The sequence below is a fragment of the Callospermophilus lateralis genome, chromosome 2 (assembly GCF_048772815.1).
Source record: "Callospermophilus lateralis isolate mCalLat2 chromosome 2, mCalLat2.hap1, whole genome shotgun sequence".
Taxonomy (NCBI): domain Eukaryota; kingdom Metazoa; phylum Chordata; class Mammalia; order Rodentia; family Sciuridae; genus Callospermophilus; species Callospermophilus lateralis.
In genome coordinates, this window is record NC_135306.1 from 211273883 (window position 1) to 211288640 (window position 14758).

The 14758-nt window shown below is 56.1% G+C and overlaps 1 protein-coding gene across 3 annotated transcripts in view; it reads left to right on the forward strand.

Annotated features, from left to right (window-relative positions):
* The window catches only part of Mob2 (MOB kinase activator 2), a 61754-nt gene extending 52956 nt beyond the window's left edge, over nucleotides 1-8798 (forward strand). For all 3 annotated transcript variants that reach the window (XM_076847805.2, XM_076847803.2, XM_076847804.2), the window contains 4 exons: nucleotides 862-1022; nucleotides 1245-1338; nucleotides 7086-7210; nucleotides 7767-8798. In XM_076847805.2, the coding sequence (XP_076703920.1) occupies nucleotides 862-1022; nucleotides 1245-1338; nucleotides 7086-7210; nucleotides 7767-8077 (691 nt within the window). In that variant the 3' untranslated portion in view covers nucleotides 8078-8798. The remainder of the gene's footprint in view (nucleotides 1-861; nucleotides 1023-1244; nucleotides 1339-7085; nucleotides 7211-7766) is intronic.
* Nucleotides 8799-14758: the final 5960 nt, after the last annotated feature.

The window sequence follows — 14758 nt, forward strand, 5'->3', positions numbered from 1 at the left end:
AGCAGCACAGTTTCATTAAAAAAAAAAAAAAAAATCTTTTTTGTGGGAGAAGCTTAGGAGTCTCTGGGGGTCCTGGAGAGGCTGGGCTCCCACACCACCTCTACCTTACCTTCACCTGTGGACACCCTACATGTGCCTCTCTGGGGACTTGGTGCAGGTTGCAGGTGGGAATGTCCTGGCTGGGCACACCAGGGACACTAAGGGAGAGGCTGTCTCCTGTGCATGCTGTCCAGCAGCCACCTGGAGACTGTGACAGGAAGGAATGAAGGATGCTGCTGACATTGTCTGCCCAAGCCCATTTTGCGTTCTTGGGGTGCCCAGCAGCAGGGTTTCTATTAAGTGGGGTAAGGTTGCCCTACTCCTGAGGCATGTACCCCCTGAAATCTCAAAATGAGTACACAGTGAGACTCAGTGTGGCTACAGGGGGACACAGGCTCAGTGAATGTGGTCTCAGGGGACACAGGTATAGTGAGGTTGACTGTAGAGGGACACAGATACCCCAAGGGTGCACAGTGAGGCTGCACAGGATAGTGTAGGGTTGTGGTCACAGCCCCAGAAAGGCAACCAGTGCTCACGTGGCTACCACTTGCCTGCCCTGGGCTCTAGCCTCCAACCAGTCAGAGGCCTTGTGCCCCTGTAAGCCAGGCCAGAGCTCCCTGAGGATGGGGGCCAGGGCAGACACATGTAGGACACTTCCCACCTGTAGCCATGGCCTCTGATCCTGCCGGCTCTGGCAGAGGGTTGGGTCCCTCTGCAGGTTTAGGTGTTGGCAGCCTCCCCACTGCCTGTGTCTGCATGAGGCCCTGGTGGTCTGGTCCAGGGGGGCATGCGGTGACCACACTGCCCTCTTTCTGTTGGCAGGAAGTCTAAAGCAAAGCCCAATGGCAAGAAGCCTGCCGCAGAGGAGAAGAAGGTGTACTTGGAGCCAGAGCACACCAAGTCTAGAATCACAGACTTCGCCTTCAAGGAGCTTGTGGTGCTGCCCCGGGAGATCGACCTCAATGAGTGGCTGGCCAGCAACAGTGCGTGCAGGCCAGTGGGGAGGGCCACAGTGGTGGGGAGGGGCATCCCCTCTCCCCCTCCATGGGCATCCTGGAGTGTGCCCAAGCAGGTCTCAGCAGTCCACCTGCTGGGTAGGCTGTGGGAGGGTGGGGCCCTGCACAGCCTGAGCTCCCTGGCTGAGCCATGCACACATGAGCTGGAACCAGGGGCGTGTTCTCACCCGTCCTTTCCATCTCTTCCAGCAACGACATTTTTCCACCACATCAACCTGCAGTATAGCACAATCTCGGAGTTCTGCACAGGAGAGACGTGTCAGACAATGGCCGTGTGTAACACGTGAGTGATGGCCTGGCACAGCCCCTCCCGGGGGCACAGGGTGGGTGTTGCTGCCTTTTCACCCAGGCTCCTGGCTTCTCAGACTTGATCCACATCTGGAGCCTTTGCAGAGTCTCAGGCTGGGCATTCTTCCACACCATCCTGTCCCTAAGGAGCCTCTGGCCTGGCCTTGAGGGGCCCTATTGGAGCACAGGAGGTGCCCGCAGCTACCAAGGCTAACAGGCAGGGAGAATTCCAAAGGGATCACCCAGATGTGGCTCCCTGGGGCTGTGGAGCACTGCGAGGGCTCCTCCTTAGAGCTGTCGGTGTTCTGAGACGGGCGCCAGGGCTGGAGTGAGCAGGCTGGGTTGGTTGGGCCTGGGACACCCTCTTGGTGGCTTTCAGACAGCCCCATGCTGGCTGCCCTTTTCTGCCCTCTTCGGGAAGCACGTGTATGTTCAGCTCCACAGCAGGCGGATGTCCCTGAGGCCCCTCGCCTGCATGGGGTGCTTTGCTGGGGTAGGAGTGGCCAGAGCCAGAAGGCTGCTCTGCAGGCTTCAGCTTGGGGCTGGTGCAGCGAAGAGGTTCAGGGTCTTGTTTTGTTTTGTTGTGTTCTTTTTAGACACACATGACAGGAGAGTGTGTGTTCTGACACAGAGACATGGAGTATGACTTATTCTAATTCGGATCCCATTCCTGTGGTTGTATATAATGTGGTGTTTCTCTGGTCGTGTACTCGTATATGAGCACAGGAAAGTGATGGCCAGTTCATTCTACTGTCTTTCCTATTCCCATTCCCCCTTCCCTTCATTTACTTGTCTAATCCAATGAACTTCTATCTGCCCTTACTGTGGGTTAGCACAAATATCAAAGTATCCAAATATCAGAGAGAACATTTGGCCTTTGGTTTTTTGGGATTGGCGTATTTTCACTTAGAATGATAATCTCCAGTCCCACCCATTTACTGGCAAATGCCATGACTTCGTTCTTCTTTATGGCTGAGTAGTATTCCGTTGTGTATATATACCACAGTTTCTTTATCCATTCATCTGTTGAAGGGCACCTAGGTTGGTTCCGTAGCTGAGCTTTTGTGAATTGGCTGATTTTAAGTCCTTTGGGCACATTCTGAGGAGTGGTATAGCCAAGTCAAGTGGTGGTTCTAATGTCTCCTCGTCATCAGGATGCCGCAGCTCAGGACAGGTGCCGACACACGTGAGCGTGTGTGCATGCACACCATCCTGAAAGCCCTCCTGCCTAAGGATACAGCTTTCCAGGCTCCTGTCACAGGAAGAAGTCCCTAGACAAAGCTGAGCTCACTCTTGGGAACCCACCAGAAGCCTCTGCATGGCAGGTGATAGGTGTTCCCAGGCCTCAGCTTGCTGGGCCTGCTTACGTGGCACTGGTGGGTGTAGGCAGCATATGGCTCTCCACCCCGTTTGCCCAGGAGAATCATGTGTTTCAGCTGGGCATCACTTGGGGAAGATGGCACAGCTCCACACAATCTGCTGAGAGTAGGCTTGGCACAGGTGGGGCAGAGCTGGCCTCTGAGGGACCATCCCCGTGACAGACCCTGATGGCAGGTGTGAAGGCAGCACTTGAAAGTGTGTGTCCAACCTGGCTGAGGAGGATGCCTGCAGCCAGGCGGTGCCCTAGGTGCCCTGGGTGCCCTGTGCAGGCTAACTCAGCACCTCCCAGCTTCTCTGCACCCTCATGCCCTTTGGTATGGGATTCGATTTTATCAAGCCTCTTGAAAGCATGTAGGGTTTAGTGTTGGGTTGACCGGCATCTAGGCCTGCATTCCACCATGTCCAGTGTGCCTTGGAGAGCCAGGGCAGCTGAAGCTCTCCTCCCTGTTCTTTTTTTTTTTAATTTTTTAAAATATCTTTACTTATTTTTATGTGGTGCTGAGGATTGAACCCAGTGCCTCACACGTGCAAAGCAGGTGCTCTACCACTGAGCTACAGTCCTAGTCCCTCCTCCCTGTTCTTGTGTGAAACCTCCTTTATGGGTTTGTTGTATATTAATTAATGTTCCTGTAATCCCTTCCTACGGACGTTTTAAGACCAAGGAATGGAAACTTAAAAGGAAAAGGGAGGTTGGTCAAGGATCCACAGAGCCCCTTGCTGTCCTCTAGGCCAGCAGTTATGCCTGGGTCATGGGAGGGCATATGCCAGGTTGGGGCAGCTCATTATCCTATTGGCACCTGTCCCACCAAAGGCTTGTTGGGATCCAAGGGGGAGGAGAGAAAGTGGACTTATGATGTGCAGAGGTCATGACTCAGAGGTTCCCACAGAGACAGACCTCTGGATTCAAGGAGCAGGATGAGCCCCACAGGACTGACCTGTGAAGCAGTGTGCAGATGTGGCTGATGCTGGCCCAGAGGGGAGGATGGTGCAGTGCCATGGGCCTGGGGAGCTGGGTGGGGGGGCTCCATACATCACCAGTGTGAAGGGGAGAAGGGCCACCCTGAAGTCCACATCCCTGAGCACGCCCTGTGGGAACAGAGGCAGAGTGGGAGGAAGCATGGCACACGGTGGCCGCAGACTTGCCTGATGAGGGCAGACTTGCAGCCTTGGTCTCTCTGTCCCGCTGCTGTGACGGATGCTCAAACGGACAGCTTCTGAACACACAGATGTTTGTTTTTCACAGCTTTGGGGCCGGAATTCCAGGTCAAGGGACAGAATCTGGCATATGGTGAGGGCATCTTGGTTCGTAAGTGGTACCTTTTTGTGAGGTGCTCTGGGCCTTTTATTTTATAAGAGCACAGGTCCCCTTGCAGGGGCCTGATCACCTCCCAGAGGCCCACCTCCTAACACTGTTAGGTTGGGGTGAGGCTTCAACAACGTTTGGGGGACACACACTTTTAAACTACAGCATCACTGTGTCTGTCTGGTGCTGGGGATTGAACCAAGGGTACTCTCCCATGGAGCCTTGTCCCCAGTGGTTTTTATTTCTTGTTTTGAGACAGGGTCTCACTGAAGTTGCTGAGGGCCTAAGTCACTGAGACTGGCTCAGAACTTGCGCTCCTCCTGCCTCAGCCTCTTGAGTTGCTGGGATTACAGGCCTATGCCATAGTGCCTGGCCACAGCATCACTTTAAGTGTGGTGACATCGGGACAAGCCAAGGAGATGCCACCCAGATAGCAGCCGAAGTGGCTGTGTTCGAGCCAGCAGAGACAGCAAGGCCGCCGCTGGGGCGACGGTTGCGTGCTAGAGAACGGTCAGCTCCTCGAGCAGAAAGGATGAGCTGGGCACTAAGCCTGCAGAGCCGCAGCAGAGGCCAGAGGCCAGAGGCCGCCAGTGCGGGGGTCTCAGCTGCAGGAGCGCAGAGTGCAGCAGTGGTTGAGGACACTCCAGCCAGGGCAGCATCACGTTCACAGGGAGCCACCAAAATAGATGATGTCCTTCCCACGGGAGAGCCCTTGACATGTCCTGAAGAGTCTAGTAATGCTAAGGAAGGTGTCCACACGCAGTGTAGGGAAACTGGAAATCAGGAGACAGGAAAATCCACGGACACTGGAAGTCAGGCAGGAAATCTCCAGGGAAATTAGAAGCTATTTGAATTGAACACAAAATACTAGGATTTGTGGGACACAGCCACATCAAGGCCGAGAGGGACATTTATAGGACTCCATGTTTATTTCAGAAAGAGAGGGAAGATCTCAAATTGATAAGTTTCAATCTTAAAAACTAGAAAAAGAGCAAAAGCAACCCAAATTGAGCAGAGGAAGAGAAATAAGAGCAGAAATCACCAGAATTGACTCAGGAAAACAACAGGGAAAATCAATGAAACCAAAATGTGGTTCTGGGCAAGGTCAGTAGAATTGATATGCCCCTGGCAAGGAAGATGAGAGAGGCGAATGCTGGGTAGGAGGGACAAGTGGCGCTATCACTGCAAAGACCCTGGAAGACAGTAGGAGACATTGCAAAACATCTTCTGTGCATGAGTCATGCATCTCCTAAGATAAGCAAGAAGAGACGAAAGGTCCACATTTGCGCAGAACACAATCATGAAAACCTCTAGGTTCAAGCAAAAAATAAATCCAGTAAGGTCAACAGGCAAAGCAAACAAACAGTTCTATGTGCTAGCAATGCACAGTTGAAACCTAAATCAAGCAGTACCACCCACAGTAGCTCCCAAAACAGTGCTATGAACTTGGCATCTGCAGGGTCTGTGCCTGTGGGGTACACTGCAGAAGCAGATCTCAGGTGGCCTGCATGGGTGGAGGGACTTGCTCATGTGCCAGCATGCGAGGGTGCCAGCTGCCCTCCACACAGGCCTTTCAGGTTAGTGCAGCCCTAGTCTGTGGCTTTGGTCCAGCTAACTCTGAAATGTGCATGGATGGCACATAACTACAACAGCTGTGATTCCAAAACTAGAGAGAAGCTGGTGAAGTCCCCAGTGTTAGGGGACTAACACTGTGCAAAACCACACAGTTAAGACAGAGTGGTTGGCCAAGGGGCAGATATTCAGCGCAGGGTTAGAGCAGAGTGCAGAAGGCACTTGCACTGGCCTGATACTGGGAGAGAAAGGAACAGAGCACCACCTGGACCTTGCACGCTCCTCAGAGAACACTGGGCACTTAGGAGAGTTTCAGAAGAAGGTGTAAGAGAGCTCACAGACTTGATAGCAGAGCACCATCCGCTGGTGGACAGCCCCATACCAGGGACTTCACGAAGAACCTGGACTTCTGCTCCTAGAGAGAAAAGAAACTACAGGGTGGGAGAGCATCGTGTACAGGTGCAATCAGGAGCTACAACTGCTGAAGGACAGAGTCCCTAGCCTAACAAGAGGTCCCAGTGCTGGGGAACACGGCCCATGACATTTCGAGCAGAGGGCTCAGGCACCGCTCACCACCGCCAGAAGCAGCCAGAGAGGTCCACTCAGAGCCAGGACGAGGTCCTGCCACATATGCAGCACACCTGTGCACGCCAAGTGCTTGGAGGACGCACAGCACAAAGGGTTGAGCTGTGCCGCCGTCCGCACAGTGGCTTGGCAGGTGCTCACGGTTGAAGCACATACTGATTGTGACCGGTGACTCCTTCCTGGGTATCTGCCCTAGAGAAGGGGAAGCCTGTGTCCACACAGATCCACCGCAGGCGTGTCTGCAGCAGCGGGGTCCTCAAGTGCCCTAACCTGGGAAGAACCCAGATCGCTCCCAGCTAGCAAGTGGATGAACAGGCTGTGGGCCACACACATGGGGACCCATCTCAGCAGTGACAACCCCAGTCAGTCCCCATGACTGGTGTGGAGTGAGAAGCCTGTGTGATTCCTTCCCTGGCCCTTGCTCCCAGAGTGGCCCCCCGGGCAGCCGTGTGCTTTGAGGGCAGCACGGGCTCCCGTGTGGAGTGTGAGTGCCGTGAGGCCCACTGTGGCTGCTTGAGTGGGCTGTGCACCGGCGGGTCCTTGTTGCAGGCACTGGCCTGCTGGGGCTAGCAGTCACCTGAGGACTGGCCACCCATGTCTGGCTGGGGAGGTGCTTGGGTGGGTGCCCAGGGTTCAGGCTACTGACGGGAGACCCACTGGCTGTATGGGAAGGGTGTAGCTTTGAGCAGTGGGAGCAGGACACTGTCAAGGTGGGGGCCTCCTGGCAGATCCCAGGTCCCAGGCTGCCTCCCAGCAGGGGTGCATGTCCACGTAACAGAGAGACAGCACACGTCACTGCAGACAGTGGGCTTCCCGCTTGTGCATTCAGTCAGGCTGGGCTTGGCTCTTTCTGGGGAGTTGCGGTGGCCAGGCAGGCGTCCTGACTGACCTCTGTCCCACAGGCAGTACTGCTGGCATGATGAGCGGGGCAAGAAGGTGAAGTGCACGGCGCCGCAGTACGTGGACTTCGTCATGAGCTCCGTGCAGAAGCTGGTGACTGACGAGGACGTCTTCCCTACGAAATACGGTGCGTCTCACGTGCGCCCAGCGCCGGCTGGTGCTGCTCCTGGGGCTGGGGGCTGGGGGCTGGCTGGGGGCTGGCTGGGGCAGCCGCTGTGGGGCCTGCCCCTTTTGTCATGAGGGACCTGGGCTGTGGAGTGAGGCAGCGCCCGTGGCAGAAAGGCTTGAGCACACCTCCACACTCGGGACCTGGGGCCCTAACAGGCCCTTCTTGGCCCCCAAGAAGGACTTGGAAACGATCCTGAGCTGCGAAGGGACAGCGCCTGGTAGCAGGAAGTGCCATGCACTGGCCACTCGCTGCAGCCTGGCCCACATAGAGAGCCCTGGAGTGCCTGTCAGGGTGGCATGGGGGCAGCCCACACAGTGGCCAGCACCCTTCACTCCAGACACACGCGAGTTTCAGGGAGGGCTCGGGACGGAGTGTCCTTTGAGCTCCTGTCACTTCTGCTGTCTGGTGTCCGGGCCAGGAAATGGCGGCAGGTGCGCGTGCTCTAGGCTGGCCAGGCTGCCTGGATGCAGAAGCCTGGCCTCTTGCAGGCCTGTGACACCCAGCCTCCCCCTAGGCAGAGAATTCCCCAGCTCCTTCGAGTCCCTGGTGAAGAAGATCTGCAAGTACTTGTTCCATGTGCTGGGCCACATCTACTGGGCCCACTTCAAGGAGACCCTGGCGCTCGAGCTGCACGGACACTTGAACACACTGTACGTCCACTTCATCCTCTTCGCCAGGGAGTTCAACCTGCTCGACCCCAAAGAGACCGCCGTGCTGGACGACCTCACCGAGGTGCTGTGCAGCAGCCCCAGTGGGGGCGGTGGGGGTGGGGACGGGGCCAGCAGTGGGGCCCCCGGGGCACAGAACCACGTGAAGGAGAGATGAGCCCCAAGGGCTGGACAGGGGTGCACATGTGCAAAGAGACAACCGTGGGTCTGCGTGTGCGCACACGTGCCTAGACACGCTGGTGGTGAGCTCTGAGGCCAGGCCGCCCGAGTGTGGGCTCCACAGACGATGCTGCTGGGCCGCGCACTTCCTGCTCCCCTGTTGGATGGATGAGTGCCGTGGGTAGCGGAGAGCCTTTGGATTCATTCACGCATTCAACAAGCATTTATTGGACTGAGGGCTGAGTCTTCTGCAGGGTGTTCCTCCCTTGGGTCTTCCCGTGCGGCCCCGCCCTCCCCTCGCCCCTCCTTGGGGGACTCCACTGCTTGGAAAGGAACACCTTGTGGTAGGTGGATCCCCCTCCATGGGGGCTTGGCTTGCATACCTGAGTTTCTGCTCTATTTGGGGGTGGGGCTCACTTTTACAGAGACCCCTCCCCGACCCCCACCCCTGGCCTTGCTGGGATCCTGGCTGTGGATGGCTCTGAGTCAGCCAGCTATGGGAGGCCTGGGGCGATCTGCAAGGGCTCCTACCTGCTGCTTGCTCCCGTCACCCCTTCCTGCTGCCTCCCTGATGCAGGGAGGGCCTGCCATGTGCAGGTACCAGGGCGGAGCCACAACAGGGCTCAGGCCCTGCTTGGAGACGCGGCTGTCAGCAGAAGGCAGAGATCCGCTTCAGTTCATCTGTGCAGTCCTAATAAAAAGAATCCTCTCAGGTCAGAGCCTAGTGTGTCCTCAGCCTGGTCGCTCCTCCCTCCCAGTGGGCAGCCCTGTCTTTGTCCTGGAGCAGTGTCAGGTTGCTGGGACCACATCACCTCCTGTGTCATCCTCATGCAGGGACAGGCACCTTCTCATGTGACTGCAGTTGTCTGAGGGATTCCTGGCCAGCCTGCGCCGTGGACTCTGCTGCAGGGGCCATTCCTGTCTGGGGCTGTGAGCTCAGGGCTGCAGACATGAGAGGGCTTAGGGAAGAAGTGGGGCCAGGGGCCTGAGCTACAGCCTGGAGCTGGTCTGGAAACTGAGTAGGGGAGGGAGAGAGCCAGGGCAGGGACAGGGTCTGGCCAGCACAGGACTTCAGGCCCCTCCCCAGTGGCGGGCGTGCTATGCCTGGTGACTGAGGACAATGCCCTGGAGGTGGATTCCTAGAAGGTTCAGTCTCCACATACACCCCAAAATTGCTGGCCCTCCGAGTTCTGGAAGGCCTCCAGCCTAGCCTGTGCAGCATGCCTGTGTCTGATAGACCCTTTCTCTACTTTCTCTGTACTGTGGCCAGCCCCGGAGAGGAACTGGAGGCCAGAGCCCCCTCCCTCTCTGCTTCCCATGGGGTCTTCTCAACTCCGTCTGGGCGAGTCCCACCTGTCTGCTTTCTGAACCTGGGTAGCAGCTTCCTTGTTGCTTTCTAGGCACAGCCTCTCCTTCTCCCATCCTTGAGAGCTGCCCCCAACCTGATAGCCCCAAATTTCCCCAGAAAGTGCAGGGGCACCCCAGGGTCTTCACATCCTGGCCCCACTGCCTCCTCATATGGGTCCTGCCCTGTGATTTTGACTATCAACTGCACGGAGGGTCAGCTGGGGTCGCTTTAGACTCTCTAGCGCCTGGACTTTCAACCCAAGCCTGGTGACTCAGTGCCAGGGATGGAGCCCACTGGGCTGTCCAAGCCTCGCACCCTGGGTGATACTCATCATGTCTCCTGTCATAGAACTTGACAGCTGGGGTAGCACCTGCAGTGGCTGAGGGTACCACAGGACCCCTAGGGGAGGGATGGCAAGAGGAGGGAGGAGGCTGGCCTAGCAGGGATGTCCTCTAGTCAGCTCCCAGGTCACGGGGCATGGGGAGCTGGGCTCTGGACTGAGCACTGCAGGGAGCACATCTGGCCTGCAACCTGGGTCAGTGTGTTTAGGAACATGGCTGCCCAGTGGGGGCTGGTGGAGGTAGAGGAGCCTGTGGGTGGGGAGCATCTGGGCTCTGTGATTGTCTAGGGTGGGGCTGGAGCTGCAGGATAGGGCTTGGAAGGAAGGGGTGACACATCTCCACCAGCATCACAGGACAGCCGCAGGCAAGTGTCCAGGATGCATGTTGTCCTGATACTCAGTAGGGTGCTATAGGACTCCTGGTCACACGTCCACCTGGGAGGGGATGGGCAGCTGGATGAAAGCTAGAGCCAGCCCTTTGGAGGGTGTTTCCTGCCGCCTCTGAGGGTGACAGGGCAATGCAGTGTGTGTCCTGCCTCCTGTGTGGCTTCTGGCTGCAAGACCTGCCATGTCCTGTCCAAAACCTGGGCCCTTGAGGAAGCCTTCCTGCCTCTGCCGCAGCTTCTCTGCTTGCAGGAAGGTGGCTGCACACAGCTCCCTCAGTTCTCCCTACACTGAAAAAGCCCCGACTGAATCCCAGCAGGCACCCACAGGTTCTCTCTCATCTGTCCTGGCAGGTGGAACAGAACCTGCGACTCCATAGTGCTTCTGTGGCGAAGCGAGTGAAAGCTGCAGGCTGACCTTGAGGTGGGAGACCTGAGTTATCCCAGTGTGCCGAGGTCATCCTGAGCATCCTGACACGTAAAATAGGTCCTTACTTGAAATAAAGAGCCAAGGTGGGGAAGGTGCACAGCTCAGGGTCTCTGGAAGCTGGGAAGGGGAGATGGGCTGTCCCCACAAGCCTCCACAAGGAACCAGCCATGCCAATTTTAAACCCCAGTTTTAGCCTGATGAGACTCGTTTTGTATTCTGGCTTGCAGAACTAAAAGGTAACAAATTTGTCTTCTTTGAAGTCACTAAATTTGTGGCAATCACAACTGCAGAAAACGAAGGCAGTTTCTGGTCCCAGGAGTGAGGCACTACTAGAACAGACCCCTGGAACTGCAGAAGTGGCTTTGGAATTGGGCAGTAGGCAGAGATGGGAAGACTTCCGCGGGGCATGATAAAGCCCAGAGTCGCAGGGCAAATGGTTGGCAGAGTCAGGGAGGTGACGGAGAAGGGCCAGTTCATCTCTGAGGGAACTTAGAGTTACTGAGATCATCCTCTGAGCAGAAATAACAGTGTTTGAGGTGCTGTTGGGAGGGCCAGCAGCAAGGAACATGTCAGGGGGAAGGCACGGCTGAGCCGTCCTTTCTTGCTGAGGAAAGCAGGACCCGCACACAGCTAGCTTGGGCATTCAGTACATGGACTGGTGGCAGCAGCAAGGTCCTATCTTGCCGCTCATGCAGTTTAGGAGGAAGAAGAGCATGCGGGCTGCAGCCCTTGAGCAGCAGGGAGCTCGCAACAGCCTAGCCAAGTCGCAGAGGAGATTTGTCCAAGGAAGGGTTGAGGGTGCAGCAGATGAGCTTTTGCTAGTACTTCAGAAAGATGGAAAGGCCAGAGGGCTCTTGAAGATACAAAGTGTGTAGCTAATAGACACCTTTGGTCATCTAAAATAGAGAAAACAGGGTCTGTAGGGGCCTATGGAAAGCCCCTTGTCTCCTGGAGTGAATCCACATGGTCGAGGTAGAGACCCATGAGGCTCTGAGAAAGTGCTCTCCTCAGAACCCTTGCCTGCTGGACCTGAAAGCAGGGAGACTGGTGAGATAAAAGCCTGTTGGGCCCCCAGAGTTCTGCAGCCAGGAAGTAGCTAAGGAAAGTGTCCAGCTACAGACTCACTGCTTTTCATTAAGAGAAAGCTGGGCTAGTGGGTGTCGTGGCACACACTGGTAACCCTAGCCACTTGGGTGTCTGATGTAGGAGGATCGCAAGTTTGAGGCCACCCTGGACAATTTAGGAATCAGAAAGGGCTGGGGTGCAGCTCAGTGGTAGAGCACCCCTGAGTTCACTCCCCAGTACAGGGGAACAGGGAGACTGGGGGTCAGAGGGCAGGGTGTGAATGTAGGGGCAGAGCCATGAGCCACAGGGACCTGTACAGCTGCTTGGGCTCTGCCCTGCCTCTGTGGCTAGAAAGCACACACAGAGAGACTTTGCCCAGGAAGGACCACACCCAGAGTGTCACCCACCTCATGTGCAAACAGGGGCTATTCAGTGGACCTGAGCAAGTAAAATAACGTCTCTCACGCCAGCGTGCTCGGGTCCCAGTGCCTGGATCCCACCAATGTCCCTGACATAGCTGGGGTTTTAAAGTATAGATGGGTGAGCACTGTAAAGTACTGGCCTGGCGTGGAGATGGACCAGGCCCTGTGTGACCAGAGGCCTTAACGTGAAACAGCAGCAGAGGCAGAGCCAGGAGCTGCAGACAGCCACGTGCTACACAGCCTGCTCTCCTGCTCTGAAGGTGGACAGGGGCCCTGACCCAAGGGGTGCAGGGAGGCCTCAGGCTAGAAAGGCTGGGAGGTGGAGCCTTCCTTGAGCCCCAGAAGGAACAAAGCCCTGCCGGAACCTGGATTTTGGCTCTGTGAGATCATTTCAGTGAGCCCTACCAGTTCTTGACTCCAAAACCACAAGAGAAGAGGTTTATGTTTTAAACTACTGTTGGGGATAACTTGTTATAGCAGTGATAGGAATCTAATCCCTCTGTAAAATGGGCCATGAGGCACTCCCAGGGTCTGTTTTGAAGGCCTTAATAAGACAATCCATCAAAGGAGGAGCTATAGTGCTCCTGGGTATGTGACTACCATGAACTCCATGTCCCAGCGCAGGCTGGTGCTGGGCTTCTGGGTGGGGACTACTCTCCCTGCTCATCAGCCCAGCTCTGTCCCCTCCTCAGGCATTGCTGCCCGATGTCCTCCATGGTCTTCTCTCCTCTCCATCGACCCTCCCCTTTCTGGCTTCCTGCTGACCTCCCTCTATCCCTTGGCAGATGATACCAAAAAAGCTTGGGTGGTGACAGGAAGTGAGTGTGTGTGGGGAGGTTGTCCAGGGAAGGGAAGGTGTTAAGGGGAGGAGAGAAGACTGAGAAGAGGGTGGGGAGGCTCTGGCCCACAGGGAGAGGGGGCAAGACGGGAGGCAGAGTTGCTAGTGAGGCCCGGACGCCTCTGGTGATGAACTCCCTGGCATAGGATGGGTGGGCAGGGCGGTTGGCCCGTGGGACACTGAAGATCCACCCTCTCCCAAGCTCCTAGGCCTCATGACACCAGGGATTCTGTACGCAGGAGGCCCACTGAAAGTGGGGACTGAAGCTGGGACAGGCTCCCTCAGAGCAGAGGCCTGTGGGTGCTCAGCATCTCCTCCCTGAGCTCACCTCACCCTGCGGCAGCTCCTGCCAGCACTCAGCCCTGGCAGGCATGAGTCAGCCATCCCCACGGTCCACCTGTAGACCCATTGCTAGCTCACTGGGAACCCAGCACTCGGGCCAGGCCGTGGGTAGGCACAGACCCAAAATGCACCCGAGAACTAGGAATTGGGAACTCCACCCAAGTCCTCATTTTAATTTCTTCATAGGAATAGCATTGAGGACCATTGGCTTTATGCTGAGTCTAAAGTGCTCAGAACAGTGTCTGACACATAGGAAACCTTTTGTATCTACTTTATTTTTTTATATAAATACAGTTTGGGGATGAGCTTGCTTTGGCTTCTGTTAGTTGAAACCAAGAGAGCTTGGTGGGAGAAGTGAGACTGAAGGGCAAGGCCCCTTCCTGAGCCATGGGGTTAGTAGGTGTGCAGACGGGAAGCCGGCAGGTCTGTTCATTCGATTGGTTTCCTTCTGGGACTCAATCCAGTGCACGTTAAGCTAACCGTAGACTTCAGTGTCCAGTGGGTCTGTGGTCAGCTCTCAGAAGAGCACTGCAGGACCACAGGCCAAGATTTCCTACCCACGACCTGCAACCTGGGACCTCCAGAGCCAGCTAACTGTGCACCTTGCTCGATTGTGGCACCCAGTTCCTTCCTGGAGCCTCTCTTAAAGCTCACATTAACTGAGATAATGTGCTACGCGTCACCACAATAGTTTGTCCCTTGGCTGCTCTCAGTGTCTTCTGGAAACCACCTCCCTTGAGGACATAGTGACATCCAGGATTGGGATGACCCCAGCTTCGCCTTAGCACTCTCGCTTCTGGACTTTGAGCTCAGAGCTAAGCCAGAAAAACATGGTGTTCTCAGGCTTTCTTCCTTCATCAAGATGGTATACCAGCCAGATGCTGAGCTTTAGAACAGGGCCTCAACCGTGCCATTCTGCCCCAGTAGATACACGGCAATATCTGCCCCAGTAGATACACGGCAATATCTGGGAGAACTTTTGGTTGTCACAGCAGAAGCGGAAGACAGTTTCTGGTAGGTATTGGGCAGAGGCCAGGAATGCTTCAGAGCCCCCCAGAGCTTCCACAGAGCACCGGATGACCCCACCACAGTCAGCCAGCCCCCAGTGTTGGCACCGGTGATGGAGCCCTTCTCTAGAGAGGGCGGGGTAAAGGCTGGGCACTGCCACTAGGCCGCGCTGCAGCCACGCCTGGGAACGGTGGCTTTGTGGACCTGGTGTTCTCTGCTCAGAACCCTGTTGGAGATTGCCCCATCTGCCTTGAGGCTGTGGGGAACTCCTAGGCCCTCCCAGACCTGGGGCCTGCTGTCTTCTGGCCCTGGGAACGGGATCCACCCTTTATGCTCTCACAGCAGAAGGGCAGCCAGGCTGTGGGCGACATGGTGCCATGGCCTGCGACTTTCCACAGTGGGTGTGACTGAGACCACCCTTCAGCAAACTTGGACCCTTACTTCTGGGCCAGGTCAGTGTCCAGCCTGCACTCTCCCCAAGTAAGGAACAGGAAGGCTCATTC